The 25,504-nt window shown below is 40.0% G+C and overlaps 1 protein-coding gene across 2 annotated transcripts in view; it reads right to left on the bottom strand.

Moving 5' to 3' along the window:
• The window catches only part of AMPH (amphiphysin), a 215,033-nt gene that overhangs the window by 38,095 nt on the left and 151,434 nt on the right, over positions 1–25,504 (bottom strand). For both annotated transcript variants that reach the window (XM_060415081.1, XM_060415082.1), the window contains exons 11-15: positions 24,543–24,671; positions 12,188–12,304; positions 7,740–7,763; positions 6,194–6,217; positions 3,375–3,407 (exon numbers count right to left, since the gene is read on the bottom strand). In XM_060415081.1, coding sequence (XP_060271064.1) covers positions 3,375–3,407; positions 6,194–6,217; positions 7,740–7,763; positions 12,188–12,304; positions 24,543–24,671 — 327 coding nt within the window. The remainder of the gene's footprint in view (positions 1–3,374; positions 3,408–6,193; positions 6,218–7,739; positions 7,764–12,187; positions 12,305–24,542; positions 24,672–25,504) is intronic.

The raw sequence follows: 25,504 nt of genomic DNA, 5'->3' as shown, positions 1-25,504 counted from the left end.
ATCCCTATAAAGCTACCAGCCACATTTTTCACAGAACTAGAACAAATAATTTCAAGATTTGTATGGAAATACAAAAACCTCGAATAGCCAAAAGCAATCTTGAGAAAGAAGAATGGAACTGGAGGAATCAACTTGCCTGACTTCAGGCTCTACTACAAAGCCACAGTCATCAAGACAGTATGGTACTGGCACAAAGACAGACATATAGATCAATGGAACAAAATAGAAAGCCCAGAGATAAATCCACACACATATGGACACCTTATCTTTGACAAAGGAGGCAAGAATATACAATGGAGTAAAGACAATCTCTTTAACAAGTGGTGCTGGGAAAACTGGTCAACCACTTGTAAAAGAATGAAACTAGATCACTTTCTAACACCGCACACAAAAATAAACTCAAAATGGATTAAAGATCTAAATGTAAGATCAGAAACTATAAAACTCCTAGAGGAGAACATAGGCAAAACACTCTCAGACATAAATCACAGCAGGATCCTCTATGATCCACCTCCCAGAATTCTGGAAATAAAAGCAAAAATAAACAAATGGGATCTAATTAAAATTAAAAGCTTCTGCACAACAAAGGAAACTATAAGCAAGGTGAAAAGACAGCCTTCTGAATGGGGAGAAAATAATAGCAAATGAAGCAACTGACAAACAACTAATCTCAAAAATATACAAGCAACTTATGCAGCTCAACTCCAGAAAAATAAACGACCCAATCAAAAATGGGCCAAAGAACTAAATAGACATTTCTCCAAAGAAGACATACGGATGGCTAACAAACACATGAAAAGATGCTCAACATCACTCATTATTAGAGAAATGCAAATCAAAACCACAATGAGGTACCACTTCACACCAGTCAGAATGGCTGCAATCCAAAAATCTGCAAGCAATAAATGCTGGAGAGGGTGTGGAGAAAAGGGAACCCTCCTACACTGTTGGTGGGAATGCAAACTAGTACAGCCACTATGGAGAACAGTGTGGAGATTCCTTAAAAATTGCAAATAGAACTACCTTATGACCCAGCAATCCCACTTCTGGGCATACACACCGAGGAAACCAGAATTGAAAGAGACACATGTACCCCAATGTTCATCGCAGCACTGTTTATAATAGCCAGGACATGGAAACAACCTAGATGTCCATCAACAGATGAATGGATAAGAAAGCTGTGGTACATATACACAATGGAGTATTACTCAGCCGTTAAAAAGAATTCATTTGAATCAGTTCTGTTGAGATGGATGAAACTGGAGCCGATTATACAGAGTGAAGTAAGCCAGAAAGAAAAACACCAATACAGTATACTAACACATATATATGGAATTTAGGAAGATGGCAATGACGACCCTGTATGCAAGACAGGGAAAGAGACACAGATGTGTATAACGGACTTTTGGACTCAGAGGGAGAGGGAGAGGGTGGGATGATTTGGGAGAATGCCATTCTAACATGTATACTATCATGTGAATTGAATCGCCAGTCTATGTCTGACGCAGGATGCAGCATGCTTGGGGCTGGTGCATGGGGATGACCCAGAAAGATGTTATGGGGAGGGAGGTGGGAGAGGGGTTCATGTTTGGGAATGCATGTAAGAATTAAAGATTTTAAAATTAAAAAATTAAAAAAAAAAAAACTAAGATCATGGCATCCAGTCCCATCACTTCATGGCAAATAGAAGGGGAAACAGTGGAAACAGTGACTGACTTTATTTTTCTGGGCTCCAAAATCACTGCAGATGGTGATTGCAGCCATGAAATTAAAAGACGCTTACTCCTTGGAAGGCAAGTTATGACCAACCTAGACAGCATATTCAAAAGCAGAGACATTACTTTGTCAACAAAGGTCTGTCTAGTCAAGGCTATGGTTTTTCCAGCGGTCATGTATGGATGTGATATTTGGACTATAAAGAAAGCTGAGTGCTGAAGATTTGATGTGTTGTGTTTTTTTTTACTTTACAATACTGTATTTGTTTTGCCAAACATTGATGCTTTTGAACTGTGGTGTTGGAGAAGACTCTTGAGAGTCCCTTGGACTGCAAGGAGATCCAACCAGTCCATCCTAAAGGAGATCAGTCCCGGGTGTTCATTGGAAGGACTGATGTTGAAGCTGAAACTCTAATACTTTGGCTACCTGATGTGAAGAGCTGACTCATTTGTAAAGACCCTGATGCTGGGAAAGACTGAGGGCAGGAGCAGAAGGGGACAACAGAGGATGAGATGGTTGGACGGCATCAGCAACTCAATGGACATGGGTTTGGGTGGACTCCAGGAGTTGGTGATGGACAGGGAAGCCTGGCGTGCTGTGGTTTATGGGGTCACAAAGAGTCAGACACGACTGAGTGACTGAACTGAACTGAACTCTTTAAATGATGTTCATTTATAACTGATAAAAGTACAAACTTTAAAAATGAGACATGAATAACAGTACTTAAAACCCAGTCATTTGAAAGAGTTCACTTCGTTGGAAAGATTCATTATCATCTCTCTGTGTGTTTACGTGTATCTGTATTCAGGTGCAAGTGTGTGAGTGGGTTTTCTCTTTTTATAGATAACATGTGGTGAAGTTGTCAAACTTTTAAATGGAGAAATTCTGAACGCTGAAATTCAAAACTGTTCATGTCTAAGATCTGAAACAAAACACTCATCACAGCTAGGCAGATATTTGAAGAAGTTTTCAGAACTTATTCCATGACTTGATAGCCATGTGGTCTGCTTTTCATATGGGTTACACTGTCCATCTGTTGGGACACATACAGTGAATGGAACAGTCCATTGTGTGGCTCCTCCGTCACAGACTTCCAAGGAAAATGTTGGCTTATTGGCCAGAGCCAACCTGGTCAGTGGTTTGTGATCTTCCAATGGCTCCTTTCTGAAGAACCACTGAAAAAATAAGGTTCTGTGTAGTATAACTCTTAAATGAATCTTTAGAAGGAGGCTCCTAAAAATCACTTACATTGTCTAAAGAGCCATCTCGTTAGATCAAACCAATCCTATCTCTTCTTTTCCAAGAAGAGGTTGCTGAGCCTAGCAGATCTCTCAGATTAAGACAACTTCAAATTTCTAGTGGAGGAATCATCAGAATTCCATAGTATACCTTATTACCAATAGCCAATCAGTGTCATGGAGCACTTAGTATATGCCAGGCTGCTAGACTGTCTCTGCACTGGCATCTCATTTAACCTTTACAACAACCCTGCAACCTTACTACTATCACTATTTCCATTACTAAGTTCACAAGAAGTGGGGTCAAATTTTACACTGACATACTTAAACATTATGCTATTCCAGTGACCAGAGGTTCCATATTTTTTAAATTTGCAATGTTCTCAACTGATAGCTTTTACCAGTAAGTCAATTTCTTACCTGGGTGAATCCATTAAATGAACCTCCAGAAGCCTAAACAGAAATGGAAATCAGAGTATGTTATTTTTTTCATTACTTCTGTAGGATTGGTAAATGTCTATTAGACAAGTGGGAAACTGAAGGCCACCACAAATTTTAAAATAATACAAAAGGTTGCTGTGCATTCAAATGCTTAGGAAATGGAAGAGGCCATACTGTATTGTTTTAAATAGGCTGACAAAAAAGTTAGTTTTTATAATTAGTTTTATAATTATTAGTTTTATAATTATTGCTGGTATATGGCTAACCAAAGCCTACTTTCCTAATAATGAGAACATGATTCCATACAAGAGTCATGAGGGTTTAAATAGTTCCTTTTTTAGCCATCGATAGACTCTAGAAGCACATCCAGTATTTTTCTCTAAATACATCACTTTAATGAACAGCTATTATGAGATTTTATAGTTTCAATGGACCTTGGTGCTTTTATTGGGGTGTACCCACTTTAGGAACAGTAAATTAGTCTGTTTTTTCTATATATCTTAGTTCTTGAACAATAAAACTGAAAGTAGAAAGAATAAACACAATAAATGGGATGGTAAAATAGACTCTCATCAATTCCCAACACCATCATTCTGCTTTTCCTGTTGTCACTTTGGTTGTCTTTTTGTCTGTTTTTTGTCAACCTATTTGTGTTTGGTTTGCACAGATTTCAAGAGGTATATGACAATCTGTCAAGGAGATGAGGGAGACCTTGGAGAAGACAGAGATGGATGATGAAGTAGGTGAGAAACATTAGGAAAAACAGCCTACAGAAGTCTTTGGCTAATCTATACTACATACTGGGGTAAGTACCTCTTCTTTATCAGCCTCTATTTCTTGGTACAACAGTCCATATCTCTGGTTAGCAATTTCATCTTCAGATAAATCTGAGTTGTTGGTGTCATTGTCTTGGGGACTAGCAGAACTCTCGGTGCTAGCATTCTGGGAGGCTCCCAGAACCAATGGTATAGCTATCTCTTGGCTTTCTTCCCAGCAGCTACCAACAACTTGTTTCCCACCTGCATCTGCTGGTAAATCCACCTCCAGCCCTTTCTTGCTTCCAACTGTATCTAAGCATTCCCTGCAATTATCTGAGCCTTCTATACCTCTGGTAGGCCAGTGGTTAATAGAATCAAGACAACTGGCAGACCCACTTGCTTGGCCATCTGGTATACCAGAGAATTCTACTATTTCTATATTATGCCGTGCTGAATCCAAGCTTGGCTGCCGGATTTGACCTGGATCTGTTCCCCAAGCCCCCGTTTTCGCAGTTCTTGGCAAGTTAATGGTTTGGCTACAGTTCCCAGTCACTGCACTTTCAGGTCCCTCTATTAATGAATCCTCTGTCTTACACAAACACCAGTCTCTTCTGTTTGCATCAGTTCCCAGGGCAGAATTAAGATCTGTCCTAGACTGAGTTGCTGCTTCATGTGTTACTGATAAAACAGTAGCCTGGTTTCCATCCCTGTCAGCTCCAAACGCATGTAACACAGCCTCACACTGAATCTCTTTAATATCTGTACTGCCCTGTGCTGAGTGAGACATTATATTATGGTTAGGAGGGTCTATTAATTTTTTCTCTTTGTCTTTTTCAGCTAAGAACCATCCCTCTGGGCTGGCATCTTCAGTATTAGACACAGAGTCAGCCTGGGGAGGCAGATTCAAAATATCTGTGTGACTGGCACCTTTAGCTCCAGAACTCTCAATAATTTCACAATCACTTATTACTACCTGATTCCCTTCATCTAGCCCTTGGGCTCTGTCACTAAACTCATCTGCTTGACCTACATTTTTCATGTCTTTTTCTAAAATGTCAGTTTTCTCAAGACATTTTTCATCAGTCTTTATGCTTTCTTCACACCCAGCACTTAGATATTTCCTAGTTTCCTCTTCATTGATTTTTAAGGTCTCCTGGTCTTGCTTTCCTAGTGTCTTAAAAAGATCTACTACTCTATTTCCTCTACTTCCAAATGTTCTCTCTTCAAATTCCTCTGTCCCTTCTAGGTCCTTGACACCAATAGTTCCAGCCTCTACCTTTTCATATGTCTCCACACCTGCCCAGATAGAATCTTCAGTCTTCTGGTTTCTTTCCTCTTCTTCTGACTTTTTAACATCTTGACTTTCTTTGACCAGGCCACTAGTTTCCATGGCTGGTATCTCTGAGTCAGGTAAATCACAAGGATGCTCCATCTCCATGCAAGCAGCCCCAGGCATGGGGTTTGGGGGCAGTTGTTCATCTCCACGTGGAGGGGCTGGCCCCAGGACATTTTCACCCTGTCCAGCTACAGTGTTCCAGTCAGCAGAAGGAAGCATTCTGGTGGACAATCCCAGGTCCTGTTCTGCTTCAGAGAGACATGCAGAGTCTTCCTGCGACCCATCTTGGGTAATTTTCTGGCTGACACTGTCTGTACTAGCATCGGGGCCCCAAATAATGGCACCTAAATCAATCTGAGATCTTTGAATTTCTTCAGTCAACCCACTGTCTGGAGTTTCCTCCATGATCAGGTTACACAGGGAAAGACTTTTTGAAGAATCAGTCTTTAGAGTATGCAGAAGAGCAAAGGAAAAAAAAAAAAAGATGAAATAGATCATGGTAAGATTTGATGAGAAACACAAAAGTCTTCAATAGAGTAGCACCAGTTAAATAAAGCTACAGAGTATGTAAATTAAATTGTGTAAGACTACATCTGTGACTAGCAATGCCATGAGAAATGAAAGCTTATTCCAAGATAATACACTATGTATACAATGTTTATTAAATATGAAAAAAATCCAGAATTTTCTGGATATTTACCTACCGGCTGTACCAGATCAGTGCTCGTCTGTATGAATAAAAAAATAATAATAAATAAGCATACGCATGATCATAAGGCAAGAAAAGAAAATTTCCTAGCACATTAAAATCTCACACTAACCAAAATCAACATACCATTGAAAACTTTGACTTTCATTGATTTGAGATTAAGTTTTCAATGTGTTTTGCAATAGAAATGAGTTTTGTTTCACTATTGTGAAGACTACACAATTGAAACATGAAGCTAGCCCCTGTCACTTTCAAAAAACAAAAACATTTTATGGTTATAGAATCCCAATGTTCTGAACGTCAGCCCTTTTTATGAATATCCAAGTAAAACCATCTCCCTATAAAAGATGTTTTCATGTAGAAATTTTTAAGCTCTTTTCTTGAGAGCCTTCCATGATGCTTCAATCTCCTGAGGAAGGGAAGGGAATAGTCATCTTTCTGTTTTAAGGGAAGAAAGGAGCAATGTCACTTCAGAAGACCAGACTCATGAATAGTTAGATCTACCCAACTTTCCTGTTGCTGTCTCATTAAAAGAGAAGAAAATATTAAACTCAAGTTGAGCTCTTAAGACCACATGACCAAGGGCTCTTCTAAGACAGGGGAGAAAAGGGCCCAAACCCAAGAGAAATGGGGCTTCATATGGGTGCAGTTATTTTCTTAATTTCACAGATGTTGCCACCACCAAACTCTGTGCTTTAGTCTCAATTCTCAATTTTGGAAATGTTCACCCTTGCACATCAGATTAGCTGAATAAATAACATCAGCAGTAATACAGACTTTGTATCAATACATGACAGATACTGAGCTAAATACTCTACAAATATTATCTCCTTTAATCCTCACACAACTCTCTGAGTTAGGTGTCATAACCCTTATTTTACAGATGAGAAAAAACTGAGGCTTCAAGAGTTTCAGAACTTGCTGAAAGTCATATTATTACCATAACTGCAATGTAGACTCACATCCAGGGATGTCTGGCTCTAAAGCTCAAATCCTCTGTGACTAAGCTTCAGTGAAAATAATGAAAAAAAATCGTTCCCTGGGGATTCCCCTGTTTGTCCAGTGGTTAAGACTCCTTGCTTCCACTGCAAGGGATTCAGGTTCGATCCCTGGTCTGGGAACTAGGATCTTATATGCCTCATGGCAAAAAAATTTTTTAAAAGTTTTAATGATTCCCTGTGTGGAATAGCTTGTCATTTACATTTTCTCATCCGTACTTTTCATGTATTCTATAAGCAGTAACAAATATGTATGCCCTTCACTACAACATTTCCTCTGGCCACCGATAATCAAAGAAGATGCGTGAAGGGGCACAAACTGAATTCTTGCTCACCCAGGATTCTGGTATTTACTCTTTCCCTCACCACTGCTTCTGGGTGCAGATAAATGCTTAGAAATCATCAAAAATATCTGGGTCTTCTTTCCATAATAGATAAAATAAAATATAACAAGGTTCCCAATGTCTAGCCATCCAGATACATTAGAATAAGACACATTAAAAATCTAGCCATCCAGATACATTAAAATAAGAGTTTTCTTACCGTCCATAGGTCCCAGGGCAATGTCTGAAAGTAAACAAACAAACAAAAAAATACCATCAGCAGATAAACCTCAAGCATGTAAAAAATATGGAGGTGATATAAGTTCTTGAAACAGAATCATAAACATTTTAGAAAAATTTAGTACAGCACTGTCCAATAGCATTTTCTTTGGTGACAAAATGTTCCATATGCATGCTGTCCAATATGGCAGCCACTCGTCATATGTGCTATTGGGAGTTGAAATGTGCAAGTGTAACAGAATCAAATTTTAAATTTTACATTCTTATATTTAACTTAGATTATTGAAAATATCCACATGTATCAATCTGTTTTTCACTCTGTGAGTGAAATCTATATCCAAAGTATGATGAATGGGATTACATTAAAACACACACACACACACACACACACACACACACACACAAAGTGAAGTAAACAAGGTATCCTGATATTAGAGTTTATCACATCTTTGAGGAAATGTGGATCCTAGTCACTTCAAATGCTATTTCTTCTACCCCACCCCCCTATCAAATTAAAGAGGATGACCTGTTTGATGGTAAATGACCTCCAGAAAAGCAGTTCTTCAATATGTTGAATCAGACAACACACAGCTCAATTAATTGGCCATCATGCAAATTAGCAGAGTGCCCCCTAAGACATGTGGCTGAATTACACTTATTCCTGGCATTTTAATTATGAAACTTCTTGATGCTGGGTTCAAAGGACTTCCACTGTGTGTAGACAGTGGAGGAGACCTCTCTTTCTTAATTCCTTTGTGACTGAGAATTACTGCTAAAGCCACATCCTTTTCTGTTCATGCCTTTGTGACTAGACTACATCCATGTTTGTTTTCTTGTTTTGAATCTCTAAATGTGAACGGAAAATTAGAAAGCCTGACACTTTCATCTGAAAAATATGACAGTTTCCAGATGGGATTACAGACGTCTGGTTTGGGTTCTGTACTACAGAAGACAGGCCTTGTAGTTACAACTGAAACACCCCTCAAGTTGGTCTGGGCCTCCTCTAATGTCCCCTCCCCTGCAGCTCTAAGCAGCCTGGTTGGTCTCTGGATTAGCACTCACTTGTAGAATGACAACACAACTGAAAGCCAGTTACTGGTATACAGAGTACTTCTGCACCTTACATGCATTTTCTGGTTTTCTAGATGGTTTATGTTTTCTTGCTTCACAGCCCTTTAAGAATCACAGCTTCTAAAAGCTTCTACTCATCTCTGCATAATGCAGAAAGCACAGGCATTTTCTCGGAAAGAAGGCAGCAATGTGAAGTCATGTTTATCACTCCTTACGATCATGAAAGGACATGTTAACTCAAGTGGATGCTGCAGAGATCACAGGGTGAGGTGCTCCGTGAGCAGAAAGAACAGCAATTTAAAACACAGGATCAGGTGATGGGGAAGGGAGATCACACTGAATCAAGGAGAGAGAAGGTAGCATAATCTAACAGCTCTGTGCTTTTTGTCATCTCAGCCTAAGACTTTTCTTCTTCACCAAGGAGGAGCAAAGTGACTAGAGTTGGATCACAGGTCAATGCCGCAGTGAGGTGACTCAATTACGGCCACTGGGAAGCCAGAGGGAAGAGCAGAGGGGCATATACAGCTTGCCCTGATGGCAGTAATGAATTTCTGCCAGAAACTAAGACCTCTGAATATTTAACCCAAGTCATTTTGTGTCGTTTAATTCTGAAAAAAATCTCTTAGTCTTAAATTCTGATTCATGAATTCACTTAACCATGACTTGATAGAAAAGAAGTTCCTCTCTTGAGTCAAACTTGCAGCCTGAAATGGTATGGCATCCCATCCCCTGATCATCACAGCATCCACTGTGGAAACTTTCCTCCTGCCACTAACAGTGAATGTTGGAGGAGAAGGCAGAAGTCCCTGAACTCTGCTGGCTGTCTACCCAATGAGAAAGCTCTGCCAAGGAGATATTCTGAATGATACGTACATTCACATTCTACCTTGCTTGATCAACAAGGTAGAACCCTCAAACTTGCTGACCATGACCACATTAGCATTTCCCAAAGTGAGTTTTAGGGACCACACCCATGAATGCTAAGAATGTTTCATTGGAACACATTTCTCGGGTCAAACAAAATTCAGAAATGAATTTAAACAAATCTAAATAGTTTTGTTTTGTTTTCTTAAGTGCAGGACTTTTTGGAGCCTTTAATGTTCTTAAAAGAAAAGCTATGACCAACCTAGACAGCATATTAAAAAGCAGAGACATTACTTTGCCGACAAAGTCTGTGTAATCAAAGCTGTGGTTTTTCTAGTAGTCACGCATGGATGTGAGAGTTGGACTATAAAGAAAGCTGAGCACCGAAGAATTGATGCTTTTGAACTGTGGTGTTGCAGAAGACTGTTGAGAGTCCCTTGGACTGCAAGGAGATGAAACCAGTCACTCCTAAAGGAAATCAGTCCTGAAAATTCACTGGAAGGACTGATGCTGTAGCTGAAACTCCAATATTTTGGCCACCTGATGTGAAGAACTGACTCACTGGAAAAGATCATGATGCTGGGAAAGATTGAAGGCAGGGAGAAGGGGATGACAGAGGATGAGATGGTTGGATGGCATCACTGACTCGATGGACGTGAGTTTGAGCAAGCTCTGGGACTTAGTGATGAACAGGGAGGCCTGGTGTGCTGCCATCCATGGGGTTGCAAAAAGTCAGACACGACTGAGCAACTGAACTGAACTGAATATTCTAAGGCATGTCATGAATATCCTAAAAGGGAATTTTAATAAAATTCCTGAAACATTCATCTAAGAAACCCTTTTTTTTTTTTTTTTGCTAAATACCTTTCAGACCAGCATCTAATCTACTCAATCGCCTGCTTTATTGACATCTCAGATTTTTATTGTTTCAATATCACTACATGGAGGCTTGCATAAATCTGATCACATTCTGAACAAAGTGTGGATTAGAGAGACACTTTATTTATTGGAGGTCACAGTTAACTGTCTGTGTCCCAGTGATTTACCATAAGGTATCAAGTAGGCCTCAAGACCAAGAAGTTGAGCTGGGTCTCAATATCCAAGTTGAGTTTTGCACTACACTTTGATTAGTTAATCTGAAGTATATTCTAGCATCCTTGGATTTTCCCAGACTCAAATGTGAGGCCCCAACCACATCAAAAATACTGACATAAACAATTTCTGGGTAGCAAATATTTTGAGTTAACTTCCTTTCATTAGCATAGATGACTGTAAAGTAACTATATTCCACAGAAATTACCCACAGGCCATTTCAGCACCCACTACAAGTATCCCTCTGGAACTTCCCTGGTGGCTCAGACAGTAAAGCATCTGCCTACAATGTGGGAGACCTGGGTTCGATCCCTGAGTTGGGAAGATCCCCTGGAGAAAGAAATACCCACTCCAGTATTCTTGCCTGGAAAGTCCCATGATGGGGGAGCCTAGTAGGCTACAATCCACGGGGTCACAAAGAGTCAGACATGACTGAGTGACTTCACTTCACTTTTACTTTACCAGTATCCCTCTGATAGACATTATGATCATAACAGCTACTGAAATGGGAAGAATGTTGAGAGTGAGGAAGTTGTGAACACGGGCAAGCATGGATAAGCAAGGCAAACTCTGCATCAAGTTCTCATCAAGATCATATCAACATCAGAGGGTGGGACCAACTGAGCACAGCACTGACATGTATACACTGCCATATGTAAAACAGACAGCCGGCAGGAAGCTACTATATAGCACAGGGAGCTCAGGTTGGTGCTCTTTGATGACCTAGACTGGTGGGATGTGGGATGGGCAGGGAGGGGAGGCTAAAGAGGAAGGGGATTTATGTGTATGCATAGTGATTCACATTGTTGTATAGCAGAAACTAACATAACTTTGTAAAGCAATTATATTCCAATTAAAATAAATTAATTAAAAACAAAGGCCACATAGGCATCATTAGTATCAGCATCAAGTTCAGAACTATCAAGACTGAAGAAGATTCCTGTTTGGACAAAATCTCATGGTGATGGCCAAATGACTTAATTTGCAAAGTATGAGGAAAAACAGTAGAGAAAACAGTAAGAAGATTAAACCCCAAGCCAAGAGGAAGAGTCTTACTTAGGGAAGTCATAGAATGTATCATCCAAGCCTGGACACTTCTGAGTACAAATGTGGAACTATGGGTAGCTCTGAGATGGATGACTCCTGCAAACTGGAATGTGTGTTATCCAGTTATCTGTGTGTTATCTGTGTGTTATCTGTGGGCAGAGAAAGCTAACAGTAGGGAAGGTTGAGAATAATTGACATTGATCAAGTCCTCTCTCTACCCTTCCCATTAGGATATGTTTGTCAGTTGAAAAGTAATAGTCATGTGAAAGGGAGAGGGATCAGAGAAATGCCTTACTAAGCTTTACTAAAGGTTATAAACTATGAGCCCCAACCATCAAAAAATCCACTTGATACCTGTGACATGGGTGAGTGGGTCACTCCAACAGAACCTGCAGGGGTCACATCAGGCTTGAAAGGATCAAAGTCTAGATCCAACAAGGTCTCTTCTTTCTTCACCTCAGGGATTTCATTCTGTTGAAATAAAATAAAATATGCATGAGCTTGAATCTGATCAGATTTCATGATCTAATCCATGCATAATCCTCTAATTTTAGTTGATATTTCCAAAGCATGCTTTGATAATTTACCATTTAGTTGGCTCATCCATGGGCTCCCAGAGTTTTGTATGATGAGAGGGGAAATAGCCAACTCTGGCCAAGTGTAACCCAAGTTGCTCAGGTACATTGCCCAGGCTCCAATCCTTATTCTTTGTTTAGTTCCAAGTACAGGCAACAAATGGAATTTTTGCGAAATGTATCCTAAAGCCACCAAGATCCAAGGAATCTCCTCTGCCAGCGCATAAAACTCAAGTCAAAATTTACAGAGAACCAAGTAGATAAAATGAGCTAAGAGTTGGACCCATTACAGTCATTTCACTGCTGTGATGCCCCCTGGGAAGCTAAGATTTAAAAAGGAAGGTGTCAATATCTATAGTGACCTCATCCCACCTGCCTCTCCCCCATCCCTGGATTCAGTTATCATATGATCCATTCTTCATCCATAATATGTTTGTCTCAACTGCATTCATGAGGGAATGAAAGAGAGAAAAACATATACCCCATTATTCACTGAAAAATGGGCTCCTACACCAATAAACATTCTTAGATTAGAAATAAAGCAAGCCAAATAGAGAATGAAAGTCCTGCTATAATAATAGCAAAAAATATATAATACTGAACACTAACATTAGTTCTTTTATTATAGAAGGCACCTATGTTCACCACTATACCACCAATACACATTTATTGTGAGATCAGGATATAGCATGGGCTTGAAGTTGGTCTAACCCAGGCTTGGGTTACACAGGGATGGTCAGCCCTCATAAACTATACCACAGTGGGAGAACTGAGGTCAGTTTCCACATAATTCGAGTTACATGTGTTTGTTATTTGATATAAGCCTTAATTAATATAGACCATCTGTTGCCTAGAAATTGAAAGATAACAACAATGGATATAGTATTATATAAGAATAGAGATGTATGGAGAAAAACATTTAAGAAACATGAGTTGTTTTAATTAATGTTGATCATAGATATAAAACTTAAAAATTTAGAAATGTATGAAAACCTTAAGGGCATTACAGATAATGCTTTTTTTTTTTTAGGGTATCCATACTCACTATAGGAAGAAATCTGCTTATACATCCTGCATATTGTCTTCAGTTATCTATTCAGTAGCATGGTTATTCTTCCTATATGCTTTTAAAATTAACAAGGATAATGTTCTTTTGGGATCCCTCTTTCTTTAATAATTACAACAACAAAACTGTCAATTGATTCCCTCAGACCCTATTAAAAATTTGCAGGAGTTTTTTTTTTAAATATAAATTTATTTCTTTTAATTGCAGGCTAATTACTTTACAATATTGTATTGGTTTTGCCATACATCAACATGAATCCACCACGGGTGTACACATGGTCCCCATCCTGAACCCCCCTCCCTCCTCCTTTCCCGTACCATCTCTCTGGGTCATCCCAGTGCACCAGCCCCGAGCATCCTGTATCCTGCATCAAACCTGGACTGGTGATTCATTTCATATATGATAGTATACATATTTCAATGCCATTCTCCCAAATCATCCCACCCTCTCCCTCTCCCACAGAGTCCAGGAAACTGTTCTATACATCTGCGTCTCTTCTGCTATCTCACATACAGGGTTATCGCTACCATCTTTCTAAATTCCATATATATGTGTTAGTATACTGTATTGGTGTTTTTCTTTCTGGCTTACTTCACTCTGTATAATCGGCTCCAGTTTTATCCACTTCATTAGAACTGATTCAAACATATTCTTTTTAATGGCTGAGTAATACTCCATTGTGTATATGTACCACAGCTTTCTTATCCACTCATCTGCTGATGGACATCTAGGTTGCTTCCATGTCCTGGCTATTATAAACAGTGCTGATTTTCATCAATTGTATATTGGTACAAATTATATTTTTATGATTTTGCAAACAGACATTATACTTAGAATGCTCTAGGCACTGCTCTATGAACTTGATACATCTGAGCAATAACTCATGTTAATGCACTTTGTTGTCTTTAAAGAATTACTTTACTATCTTCCCCCAAAGCACATTTTATGGGCACTGCTACTGCTGCTGCTAAGTCGCTTCCGCCGTGTCTGACTCTGTGGAACCCCATAGACAGCAGCCCACCAGGCTCCCCCATCCCTGGGATTCTCCAGGCAAGAACACTGGAGTGGGTTGCCATTTCCTTCTCCAATGCATGAAAGTGAAAAGTGAAGTCGCTCAGTTGTGTCTGACTCTTAGCAACCCCATGGACTGTAGCCCACCAGGCTCCTCCATCCATGGGATTTTCCAGGCAAGAGTACTGGAGTGGGGTGCCATCACTTTCTCCGATAGGAACTGCTAATCCTTAAAAAAAAAAAATCAAGAGCCAGATGGCATCATTTTCCCACTCAGGGATGAGTAGAACGGGCTGTACCAGGTTTCCTACCATCCTTTGACTCCAATGCTATGCTTCCACATCTTAGGGACCCCTGATATCTGCAAGTTCTCCATAAAAATTGAGCCACACAAATATGTCCATCAGTGCCCGAGGAGACAAACAGATCCCCTTAAGGAAGCTAAAATGGGAATTTAGAGATCAAGGGTTAAAAAACAAAAAACACAATAGACTAAATGGAGTTATGCTTTGATTTGAAATAAATCTGGGTTTGCACCCCAACTTTGCTACTTGATATGTTTGCTGGGCAATTAATTCAGCTTCTTTGAGCCTCCATTTCTTCATGCACAAAATGAGAGTAATAATATCTAGAAAGACTACCATGAACAATAAATACAACAAATATACTAAACACAGTATTTTGAAAATATTCGAAATGGAAATGGAAGCCTGCTATTAGTAACAATGTGGATCTGTGTAAAATGACTGTCATTAAATATCCACTATACCAGTTTGGCTGCCTTCAAAAGGTGTAACTGGCTACTTTGGGCTTGATATCTATTTGGTTTTGCTTCCTTCATCTTGAGAATTATCCCTTAAGGCACTCATATGAAATCGTAATTTAATAGAGCTACAAAAAGAGTGGGAAAAGGGTTGCCTGTTTATGCAGTATCCCTTTATAAAAGAGCACTGAAGCACTCACAGTGCCGTCACTACGTGTCAAAACACAGTGACATGTAATTTCCCCTAACATAATAGAAGGGAATTAATCTTTTCTCATTCCTTATACCTGCTTCACCACTGAGTAGATCTGATGAGGTCCCAACATTCGTAAAGCTTTTTGGGAGTCTGATGTCAACTACTGTTTTACCATTGAAAGTCTGGAAGAGGTGACCTGGGATGTGCATCTAGGAAAGGAGACTAGGTGTGGAGACCACAGTGAGGGAAGATATGCAGTGGGAAACACTACCAATGATAATAATCTTCTGTGCTATACTTCATGAAGCAGCTTTTGCTGGGGACATCTGAAGTTTACAGTTAAGCTACTGGACTTCTTCCAGTATAGGTGTACAGTTTGAGCATAATCCTTATGGTGAGCTTTGTCTTGACCTCATGATCGATGAAGTTTACTTCCTTATCCTGTGACTTGGGGGTGACCGTGTGTCATGCTTTGGCCAAGGGATGTTAGTGAACATAATGCAAGCAAAAGATTGAAATGTGCTTGAACAGTTGACTTGCTCTTCTCGGATTCCTGCCATTCATGAAAAGTACAAGCTTTGTCCAGCCACCGGCCAAAGAGGATGAGAGACACACGGAGTACATCTGAGCCCATCATAACTAACTTCTCAACACTAGAGTTAAAGAGAAATTCTTAAAAGTGGCCAGCAAAAAGACATGTCACTTACAAGGAATGACATAAAATTAATAGTAGATTTATCATCAGAAATAATGAAAGCAAAAAGATAGTGAATCAATATCTTTGAAGTACTAAGAGGAAGAAGCTAGAATTTTGTGCCTCTTGAAATATTTTTAAAACACAAAAATGAGATGGAGAGTTTTTCAGGCATGCAAAAGCAGAAACAATTTATCACCATCAGATCTGCATTAGAATTAGCATGAAAGAACATTTCTTAGGCAGAAGAAGTGATACCAGATAGAAATTCAGATCCACATAGAGAAATGAAGAGGATCAGGAATAGGAGAACGTGGGTAAGTATATATGAATTTGGCTATTATTTAAATCTTCTTAAAAAGTAATTGATTGCTTAAACAAAAATAATAACAAACTAATGTGAAATTACTTCATATTAAAAAGTAAACTTGATGACAAAATAGTACAAAAATCAGAAAGGAAGAAATATAAATATACTATTGTGAGGTTTTTATACCATACCCTAAATAGTATACTACTGTTTGAAGGTAGACTGTTACAAGTTATTTATGTCCTAAAGCAACCACTAAAATAACAAAATAGTTAAGTATAGCTAATAAAAAAAAAGAAAGAAGAGAATAATAAAAATGATAAATTAATTCAAAATAAGGCAGATAAATGAAGTAGAAGGGCTAAAACAGGACAAAAAATGATCAAGGTGCTAGATTTTACTTCACCATATGAACAACCACCTTGAATGAAAATGCTCTAAATAATATAATGAAAGACAGAGACTGTCAGACTGAATTTTAAAAATCAAGACAACTAGATACTATCTACAGGTAACTAGCTTCAAATATGTACACACAAATAGATTGAAAGTAAAAGGAGAGAAAAAGATAAACATACTAACCTAACAAAAAGAAAGCTGGAATAGTTACATTTAACAACAAACAAAGTAGATTTCAAATCAAAGGGTATAATCAGGGATAAAGAAGGTCATTTCCTGAAATAGAAAGAAGCAAATTCCTAAATGTGTGCATTCAATTATAGTTTCAAAATTTATGAAGCAAGAGCCAAGAAAACAACAAAATGAAATAGAAAAATGCTTAATTTTACAGAGGAATTTTCAATAGTCCACTTTCAATAGTAGAACAAACAGAAAATAAATAAGATTTTAGAAGATATAAGCAACACTATGACCCAATTTGACCTAGTTCACATTAAAAAGCATGCAGATTACGAAGGAAGAACTGATACTATCTTTACTCACAGAAGATATGATCGCCCATATAGAAAATCCAATGAACTCTACAAAAAGGCTAAGGCTGTAATACTGAGTTTAATAAGATTGCAAGCAACACTTTGCATGTTAGCATCAACACATAAAAATCAGTTATATTTATATTTAATAGTATAAAAACCCAGAAACTGAAAAATTTAAATACTATTTATAGTAGCACTAAAAGCATGAAATACTTAGGGATAAACACAGCAAATGATGTGAAATGCCTGTGCACTAAACATAACAAATCATGGCAAAAATAGAGATCTTCATAAAAAGATATAGATAGATAGATACATATACTGTATTTATAGGTCAGACAATTCAATATTATTAAGATGTCATTGCTGTTGGTCACTTCCTAAGTCATGTCCAGCTCTCTGCAAACCCATTAACTATAGCACGGCAGACTCCCCTGTCCTTCACGATCTCCTGGAGCTTGCTCAAATTCATGTCCATTGAGTTTGTGATGCTATCCAACCATCTCATTCTCTGTCACCCCCTTCTCGTCCTGCCCTCAATCTTTCCCAGCATCAGGGTCTTTTCTAATGAGTTGGCTCTTCACATCAGGTGGCCAAAGTATTGTAGCTTCAGCATCAGTCCTTCCAATGAATATTAAGACATCACAGCTCCCCAAATTCATCTGTAGAATCAATGCAATAGCCAATCATTTGTACTGGGTTGAATACTGTGCCCTCTTAGTCCCCTATAAAATTCACATCCATCAGGAACCTCTGAATACGACCTTATTTGGCAATAGGGTCTTTGCAGATGTGATGAAATTAATATAAGGTCACACCAGATTAGGATGGGCCTTAATTCAATGACTGGCATCCTTTTCAGAGGAGGAAATCTTGGATACACAGACACAAGGACAATGCCGTGTGAAGACACAGAGCACAGAGACACATGGGGAAAATGTAGTGTGATGACAGGCAGAGTGGGATGATGGGTCTACACACCAAAGAACACCAAGGATTTCCAGGAACCACCAGAAATTAGAGAGGCATTTAAGAACCCTCTCCTAGTGCCTTCAGAGGGAATATGGCTCTGCTGACACTTTGATCTTGGACTTCTAGCCTCAGAACTGCAAGAGAATAAATGCCTGTTCTTTTAAGCCACCCAATTTGTGGTGCTTTATTACAACAAACCTAGAAATCAAATCCAATGTCCTGAAAGTTTGTAGAAACGTACAAAGTGACTCTAAAATTCGTATGGAAACTCAAAGAACCTAGAATAGCCACAACAATTCTGAAAAAGAATAACAAAGTTGAAGGACTAACCCTCTCTGGTTTCAAGACAGCATAAAGAGGCAGTCATCAAGATAGTGTGGTCCTGGCACAAAGGTAGGTAAAGGATCAAAGGAAAACCACAGAGCCCAGAAACAGAACCATACACAGATGGACAATTCATTTTTCACAAAGGTACAAAGGCAATTAAGTAGAATAAAGCTAGATTTTTCAACTACTGTACCGCCATATGTAGAGAAATAAATTTCAACCCATACTGACTGACTCTGGAGTTGAAAGGCACTAATTTTTTCCTCCAATTTTCATCTTATTAATTCCTTGTCCTCAAAGAATGTTAATGTGTTTACTTTGAAATAAATATCCACTGAAAGAAGCAGCAGCTGGTCCAGAAATTTGCTATACTGAACAGAATAGCCAGCATGGTATTTGAAAGCAGGTTACAGATACCCAGGAAGTGAGTGGTGCACATGTAAATAATTTTAGGCTGGCCCCATCAGAACGGGTGAAAAGGGCCATCTTGTGAACGTATTTTGCAAGCTGAAAATTTTATTTTGATTTGATTTACTAGGCAAGATAGGAAGCTTTCATGAACTTAAAATGTAAGATGCAGCCTTATGTAAATAAATAAATACATAGCGCTGACTTAATCCCAACAGTCACACAACTTAAAGGCCGTGCTGATGTCTTGCTTTTTAGCACAGCAGGGTGACAGGAGGGCTTGGAGGAATGAGCTGTAATGTTCAAAAGATAATCCTTCTGGATTTGTAAATGGGAAAGCTATATCAAAGAGAGAAAATACGCTGAGAATAGATTTAGGCCAAATAGTTGGGGTATCTGCTATGAAAAAAATCCTCAAAAAAGCCATCTTTTCTGCCTCATTGCCAATTGACAGGAAAATAAGCAAGAAGGAACCCTGCTCCCCTACCTGCCTCTCAAGGGGTCCCTGCACTTCTGAGCAGCTTCCTTGAAATTTTTTAGGTCATACTCTGGTTGTGTATGTGGGGGGTGGGGCTTCCCCTGTGTCTCAGTGGTAAGGAATACACCTGCAATGCAGGAGGTGCAGGAGACACGGACTCTATCCTTGGGTTGGGAAGATCTCCTGGAGGAGGGCATGGGAACACATTCCAGTATTCTTGCCTGTGGAATTCCGTGGACAGAGGACCCTGCTGGGCTACAGTCCTTAGGGCCACAAAGAGATGGACACAACTGACGTGACTGAGTACGCATGCACACACTGGTGGTGGGGACAGCGGTGCCATCAGAGCAGAACACCCCGGACTAGATCTGCATGGGCACGGCCCCATTTCCCTCTCTGGAGCACTGTCCCACCCTAACTCCACAGGGAGGGTCCACCAAATGCCCCAGGAAACTGGGACTCATAAACCACCAGACTGTCTTGAAACTTGGTGGCCAGTCCTGCTTCCAAGAAGGTGGCTGGTGAGCAGACTGTTCCTGCTGGCCAGCATGTCATTTCACTCAGGGGAATCCCATGAGACTGGCCACCAGGATGCTGCTGGCACGCTCATGTCATGTGACTCAGATTGTTTATATGGAGAGCCCCCTGACCACCTGTATAAAAAGCAGCAAGATTTTAACAGGAGATCAAGACCAAAAAACACAATCATGTGTATACATATATATGTGCTGTGCTGTGCTTAGTTGCTCAGTCGTGTCTGACTCTTTGTGACCCCATGAACTGCAGCCTGCCAGGCTCCTCTGTCCATGGGGATTCTCCAGCAAGAATACTGGAGTGGGTTGCTATGTCCTCCTGGGGATCTTCCCAACACAGGGATAGAACCTGGGTCTCCTGCATTGCAGGTGGATTCTTTAATGCCTGAGCCACCAGGGAAGCAGATATATATATATATACACACACACACATATACATACATATATATATGTGTGTGTGTGCTTATATACACACATATGTTTATACACATGTATATATGATTATGTTATTTTGGTCTTGATCTCCTGTTAAAATCTTATTTTTTTGCCACAATTTGGTTTCCAGGGACATAATACCTTTTCAATCTTCCTTTTAAAAATGTTTACCAAAAATCCACTTCCTTAGAGCATCTGGTGGGGGAGAATGAGAGATTACTTGAGAAACTCTGATTTAAAGAAAGTAAATAGGGATTTTGTCACAGAAGTTCTCAGAGCCTGAACTTTTTTGCTTTTTCATTGTGAAAAAGCAAAAGGAGATGCAGCCCTCCCAGCCTCCTATGACCAAGGGGATCTCAGGGGACTAGATGGAAAATGCTGTTTTCAAAGAATAATGCAGGTGCGCGCGCACACACACACACACACACACACAAAGGATCTCTTTTTTAAGTTGCTAGGAGTTAAAAATAGGGAGGGGTGGGTATGTCCTGTGGCAGGTCCATTTCTGTAAACACAGAACCAAAAAAAAAACAAAATCAGCCTTGTGATCTAGACAAGCAGGCAAGTCCCTGTACATAGATATGGCTATTTCCAGAGAAGAGTCTGGGAAATATACGTATTTCCAGAAACCACATGCTACAGTTAAGGTTTAGGCCATTAGAGGGCTCTGTAGACCTGACGGATTTCTGTTTCCAACCCCAGGACACACTCAAGAGAGAATTACAACTGTGATGAAGCAGGGTATATGGAATACATCCATTAGAGACAAGGGATGTTTCATTCATCACATCTTGAACTTCTGGGTGGGATTCATACAAATGCTTTTCTTCCACATTAAGCAAATGATAAAAATAGCAAACTGAGGACACAAACCTATTTGTTAAATCTAAAATGACTCATTAAACATTTAAAAATATTAAAATAAAACATATATATAATATATATATGAAGGAATATATATTATATATATGTATATAAAGGAAATAGTAGCCCACTCCAGTAGTCTTGCCTGGGAAATCCCATGGATGGAGGAGCCTGGAGGGCTAAGGTCCTTGGGATCGCATACAGTTGGACACAACTAAGCGACTAACACAAACACACACACACACACACACACACACACACACACACGAATCACTTTGCTGTACACCAGAAATTAAAACAACACTGTAAATCAAATATACTTCTATAAAGAAAAAAGAAATAAAATTAAATAAAGCTAGATTATATCCTTCAATTAGGGAGCAAGCAGACTGAAATATAAATCCTTGCCTTACCCTTGCTCTTACCATGGTGATGTGAGACTCACAGCCACTGAGTCAATGGAAATGCTCCAACTCATTTCCATCATTTGACCCCATCAAATACACTGGGGTTCACCTGCTACAGTCATGTTGCCACTTAGATCCAGAAAAAAAGATAGAAACCCTTTTCTGCCTCCTCCCCAGATTAAAAGAAAACAATATATATCAAGATAAATCCCCCCAAATGCACCCCCATAATGTCTCTGGGGTTACTTCCTTCACAGTCCCCTGGCACACTGGTGGACTTGACCCAGCCAGTAAGTTAGAAAAGGTGCCAGGCGGAGGATGCCTTTCCTTTCCATTCCAACAGCCCGGGAGCCTGAACACAGGCTAGCCAAGCTGGGGCAAGGATGCGGCCGCTCTCAGCTGACTGTGTCGCTGCAGCGGCCACAGCTGGAGACATTTCAGGTTTGACAAGTGCCTCCTCACCCTCTCCCGTAACTCTTGATTTTGCTCATCAATCTCTCTCACTCAACGACACCAGCCAAAGTTAACCCTCTTAGAAGGACTTAGGCACCTCTTCTGGCATCTGTATTTTTTAAAAGTGCGTTGATTCTTTTTCTCCCCCACACTGTGAAGGACCCTTATGTGAGCCAGCAAACTGCAAATTAAAAAAACACTGTCGAAGAAAGAACATCTCTGAACCCCGTCTTTACTTCAGAACTACTCTACTTGTCACATTTTCTCTACTTCAGTGGCCTTGCCTGCTACCTGGAGATGTCCTCAGCTAAGCACACATGGCTTCTGGGTGACCATATTCTTTATTGGAGATGGAATTGAGAGGATGCTCTTGAGGGGTCCAGGTGAAAGCAACTTCAGTAAGGGTCTTATCACTCTAAAACACTCTCACTTTAAAACTGATGAAGCTAAAAACAGAGCAAGCTGTTAGAGAAGTACAAAGGCACAGAACAACTTGGACATGAAAACTGCTCCAGTTTGGTGCCAGGGCCACTGTGGATGCTGGGTAAGATTATTTGGCTCTAAGACCACTATCCCTGGTGGCATCTGTGTATCCACAGATATTACTGGTCCATGCACCGATAAACATGCAGTTCCCTTTCCTCAAAGGAGCTACTAAATCACATTTCAAGCCCTAATTAGCTTACCAAAAGGAAAACAATAGCAAATGGCATTGCACTGATCCATGAACACCCTCTAGAGAGAGATGAGAAAGTATGGCGTACCACTGCACTACTTTTAAGGTTTTATTTTCTGAAGCCCCTGTTTTTAGCACATGATTTCTGTTATTATTTATAGGATGCAATTGTAACTGGGATGTTAGACATAGAGCTGTTATTTATGTACTCAGGAATGACAATGTTATGTTTGCACCCCCTGCAAAATGTTAAAATTATTTCTGACTGTGAGAATACCAGCAGGAAATGGTATTGGCATGATCTCTGGGAACATTCACTCTTAACAAAGAGATGACTCTGATGATGTGAGGAGCAACTAAGTCAAGATTATCCTTGAGGCAAAGGACAACCAAGCTGGGACAGGTGTAGGTACAACATCGAGGGTAGCTATAAATGGGTACACACACCCAAGTGTCTTTGAAACCAGGGGGAACACAGGTGGTTCCCTTTGCCAAGTCACATAAGTGGACCCATTTACTCCTACTAAAGGTCAAAAGACCTAAAATTCACCTCTTTGAATTTCATTTTACTATTCTTTACTCAGGAGCAATATGAAAAAAATAATAAAAGGTGCAAACATGTATTAATATACACCAAGGTTTCCCTGGTGGCTCAGAGAGTAAAGAATTTGCCTGCAATGCAGGAGACCTGGGTTTGATCCCTGGGTCAGGAAGATCCCCTGGAGAAAGAAACTCCAGTATTCTTGCCTGGAGAATTCTATGGACAGAAGAGCCTGGTGGGCTACAGTCCATGGGGTTGCAGAGTCAGACACAACTGAGCAACTAACACTTTACACTTTTGTATTAATATATATTGATATCACCAAGGTGCTGATAAGTAACAAAAAAGTGGAAGTGTGACCATCATCAGGGGTTGGTTACATTCATCTGATAAAATACTCTGGACAAACTTTGATTTTTTTGGAAAAGACAACATTATAACATGAAAAAAATACTCAATAAGATTAAACAGAAATCAGAATTTTGTGCTGCAAAATTTGATGTATACTTAGAAAAAAATAAAAGAAAATAAACCTCTGGTGGCTCAAATGGTAAAGAATCCACCTGCAAGGAGGGAGACCTGGGTTCGATCCCTGGGTTGGGAAGATCCCCTGGAGTGGGGCATGGCAACCCACTCCAGTATTCTTGCCTGAAGGATCCTATGGACAGAGGAGCCTGGGTTACAGTCCATGGAGTTGCAAAGAGTCAGACATGACTGAGCAACTAAACACACACAGCACACAAACCTAAATGCACCAGTGGCTATGTCAGAGTGCTATGATTTAAGGGCTTATTAAAATTCTTCACTTTACACTTTTTAGTATTTTCCCAACTTTCTATAGTAATGATGCACAGCTCTTACTAATGGAAAGAAGGAGTCTTTTCAAATACTGTACATCTCTCACTTGAGAATCCTTCAGACATATCAGGTAACTAAAGCAAACCTGAATAACAACTAAATTTCACCATTGGCTCTCACGTCTGCCACCTTCTCCAGAGCTGAGCCCTGAGACTCCCTCTGCCACGGAGTGTCCACGGACATCCCAGCTCTGTTCCAGGTGCTCACCTGGGAAGGTGTGGTCACACTGATTTCAGGAACAAAGTTGTCCTCGAAGAAACTGATGATGTTCTCCTGCTGTAGCTCCTTTGTTGGGGTGACTTTAGGAAGAGGCGGGACAGGAGGCCCTTTCCTTGTCTAAGAAACATCACACACAAACAAACAGGGTTTAATTCAGTGGAAGATGGCACGCGAGACATGCAGAAATGTCTTGGGAACAGAGCCAGGGGATGAGATTGATCCCTGATTCAAATTTTGGTCTGCATTGAGAAATCAGCCCACCTGATTCCGGCAAAGAATGCCTGCTTGTAGCTATGGTGTGACAAGTAATGGTCCAATGAGGAAAATTCAGGCCACGAGACTCCATCCATCTTAACACGAGTGCTATATCACAGCACTGCGGGGTAATGTACCTGTGCCTCTCAAGTTAAAATAAGGCCATGCGTGCATGCATGTGGGTTAAGTCACTCCAGTCATGTTCGAATGTGTGACCCTATGGACTGTAGCCAGCCAGCCTCCTATGTCTATGGGGATTCTCCAGGCAAGAATACTGGAGTGGGTTGCCATGCCCTCCTCCAGGGGATCTTCCCGACCGAGGGATTTAACCCACGTCTCTTACATCTCCTATATTGGCAGGTAGATTCTTTACCGCTAGTACCACCTGGGAAGCCCAAACTAATGCCATACCTTCTCCAAAGTCAACAGCAAATGATTTCTCACCTCAGCAGCACATTAGAATTCTAGAACTAAAATCTAGCAAGATTTCACTAGAGTCAGTGAGACCACTATGGGCAGCATACACCTCACTCTGCACGCCCATATTTTGGAAAGGTGGCTCAGCAGTAAAGAATCTGCCTGCCAATAAAGTAAAGTAAAGATTCAGTCTCCAATGCAGAAGACTCAGGTTTGATCCCTTGGTTGGGAAGATCCCCTAGAGAAGGGAATGGCAACCCACTCTAGTATTCTTGTCT

This window comes from Ovis aries, chromosome 4, assembly GCF_016772045.2.
Source record: "Ovis aries strain OAR_USU_Benz2616 breed Rambouillet chromosome 4, ARS-UI_Ramb_v3.0, whole genome shotgun sequence".
Classification (NCBI taxonomy): Eukaryota; Metazoa; Chordata; class Mammalia; order Artiodactyla; family Bovidae; genus Ovis; species Ovis aries.
Note: the sequence above shows the minus strand (reverse complement) of the source record. Positions and strands in the feature narration are given on the sequence as shown.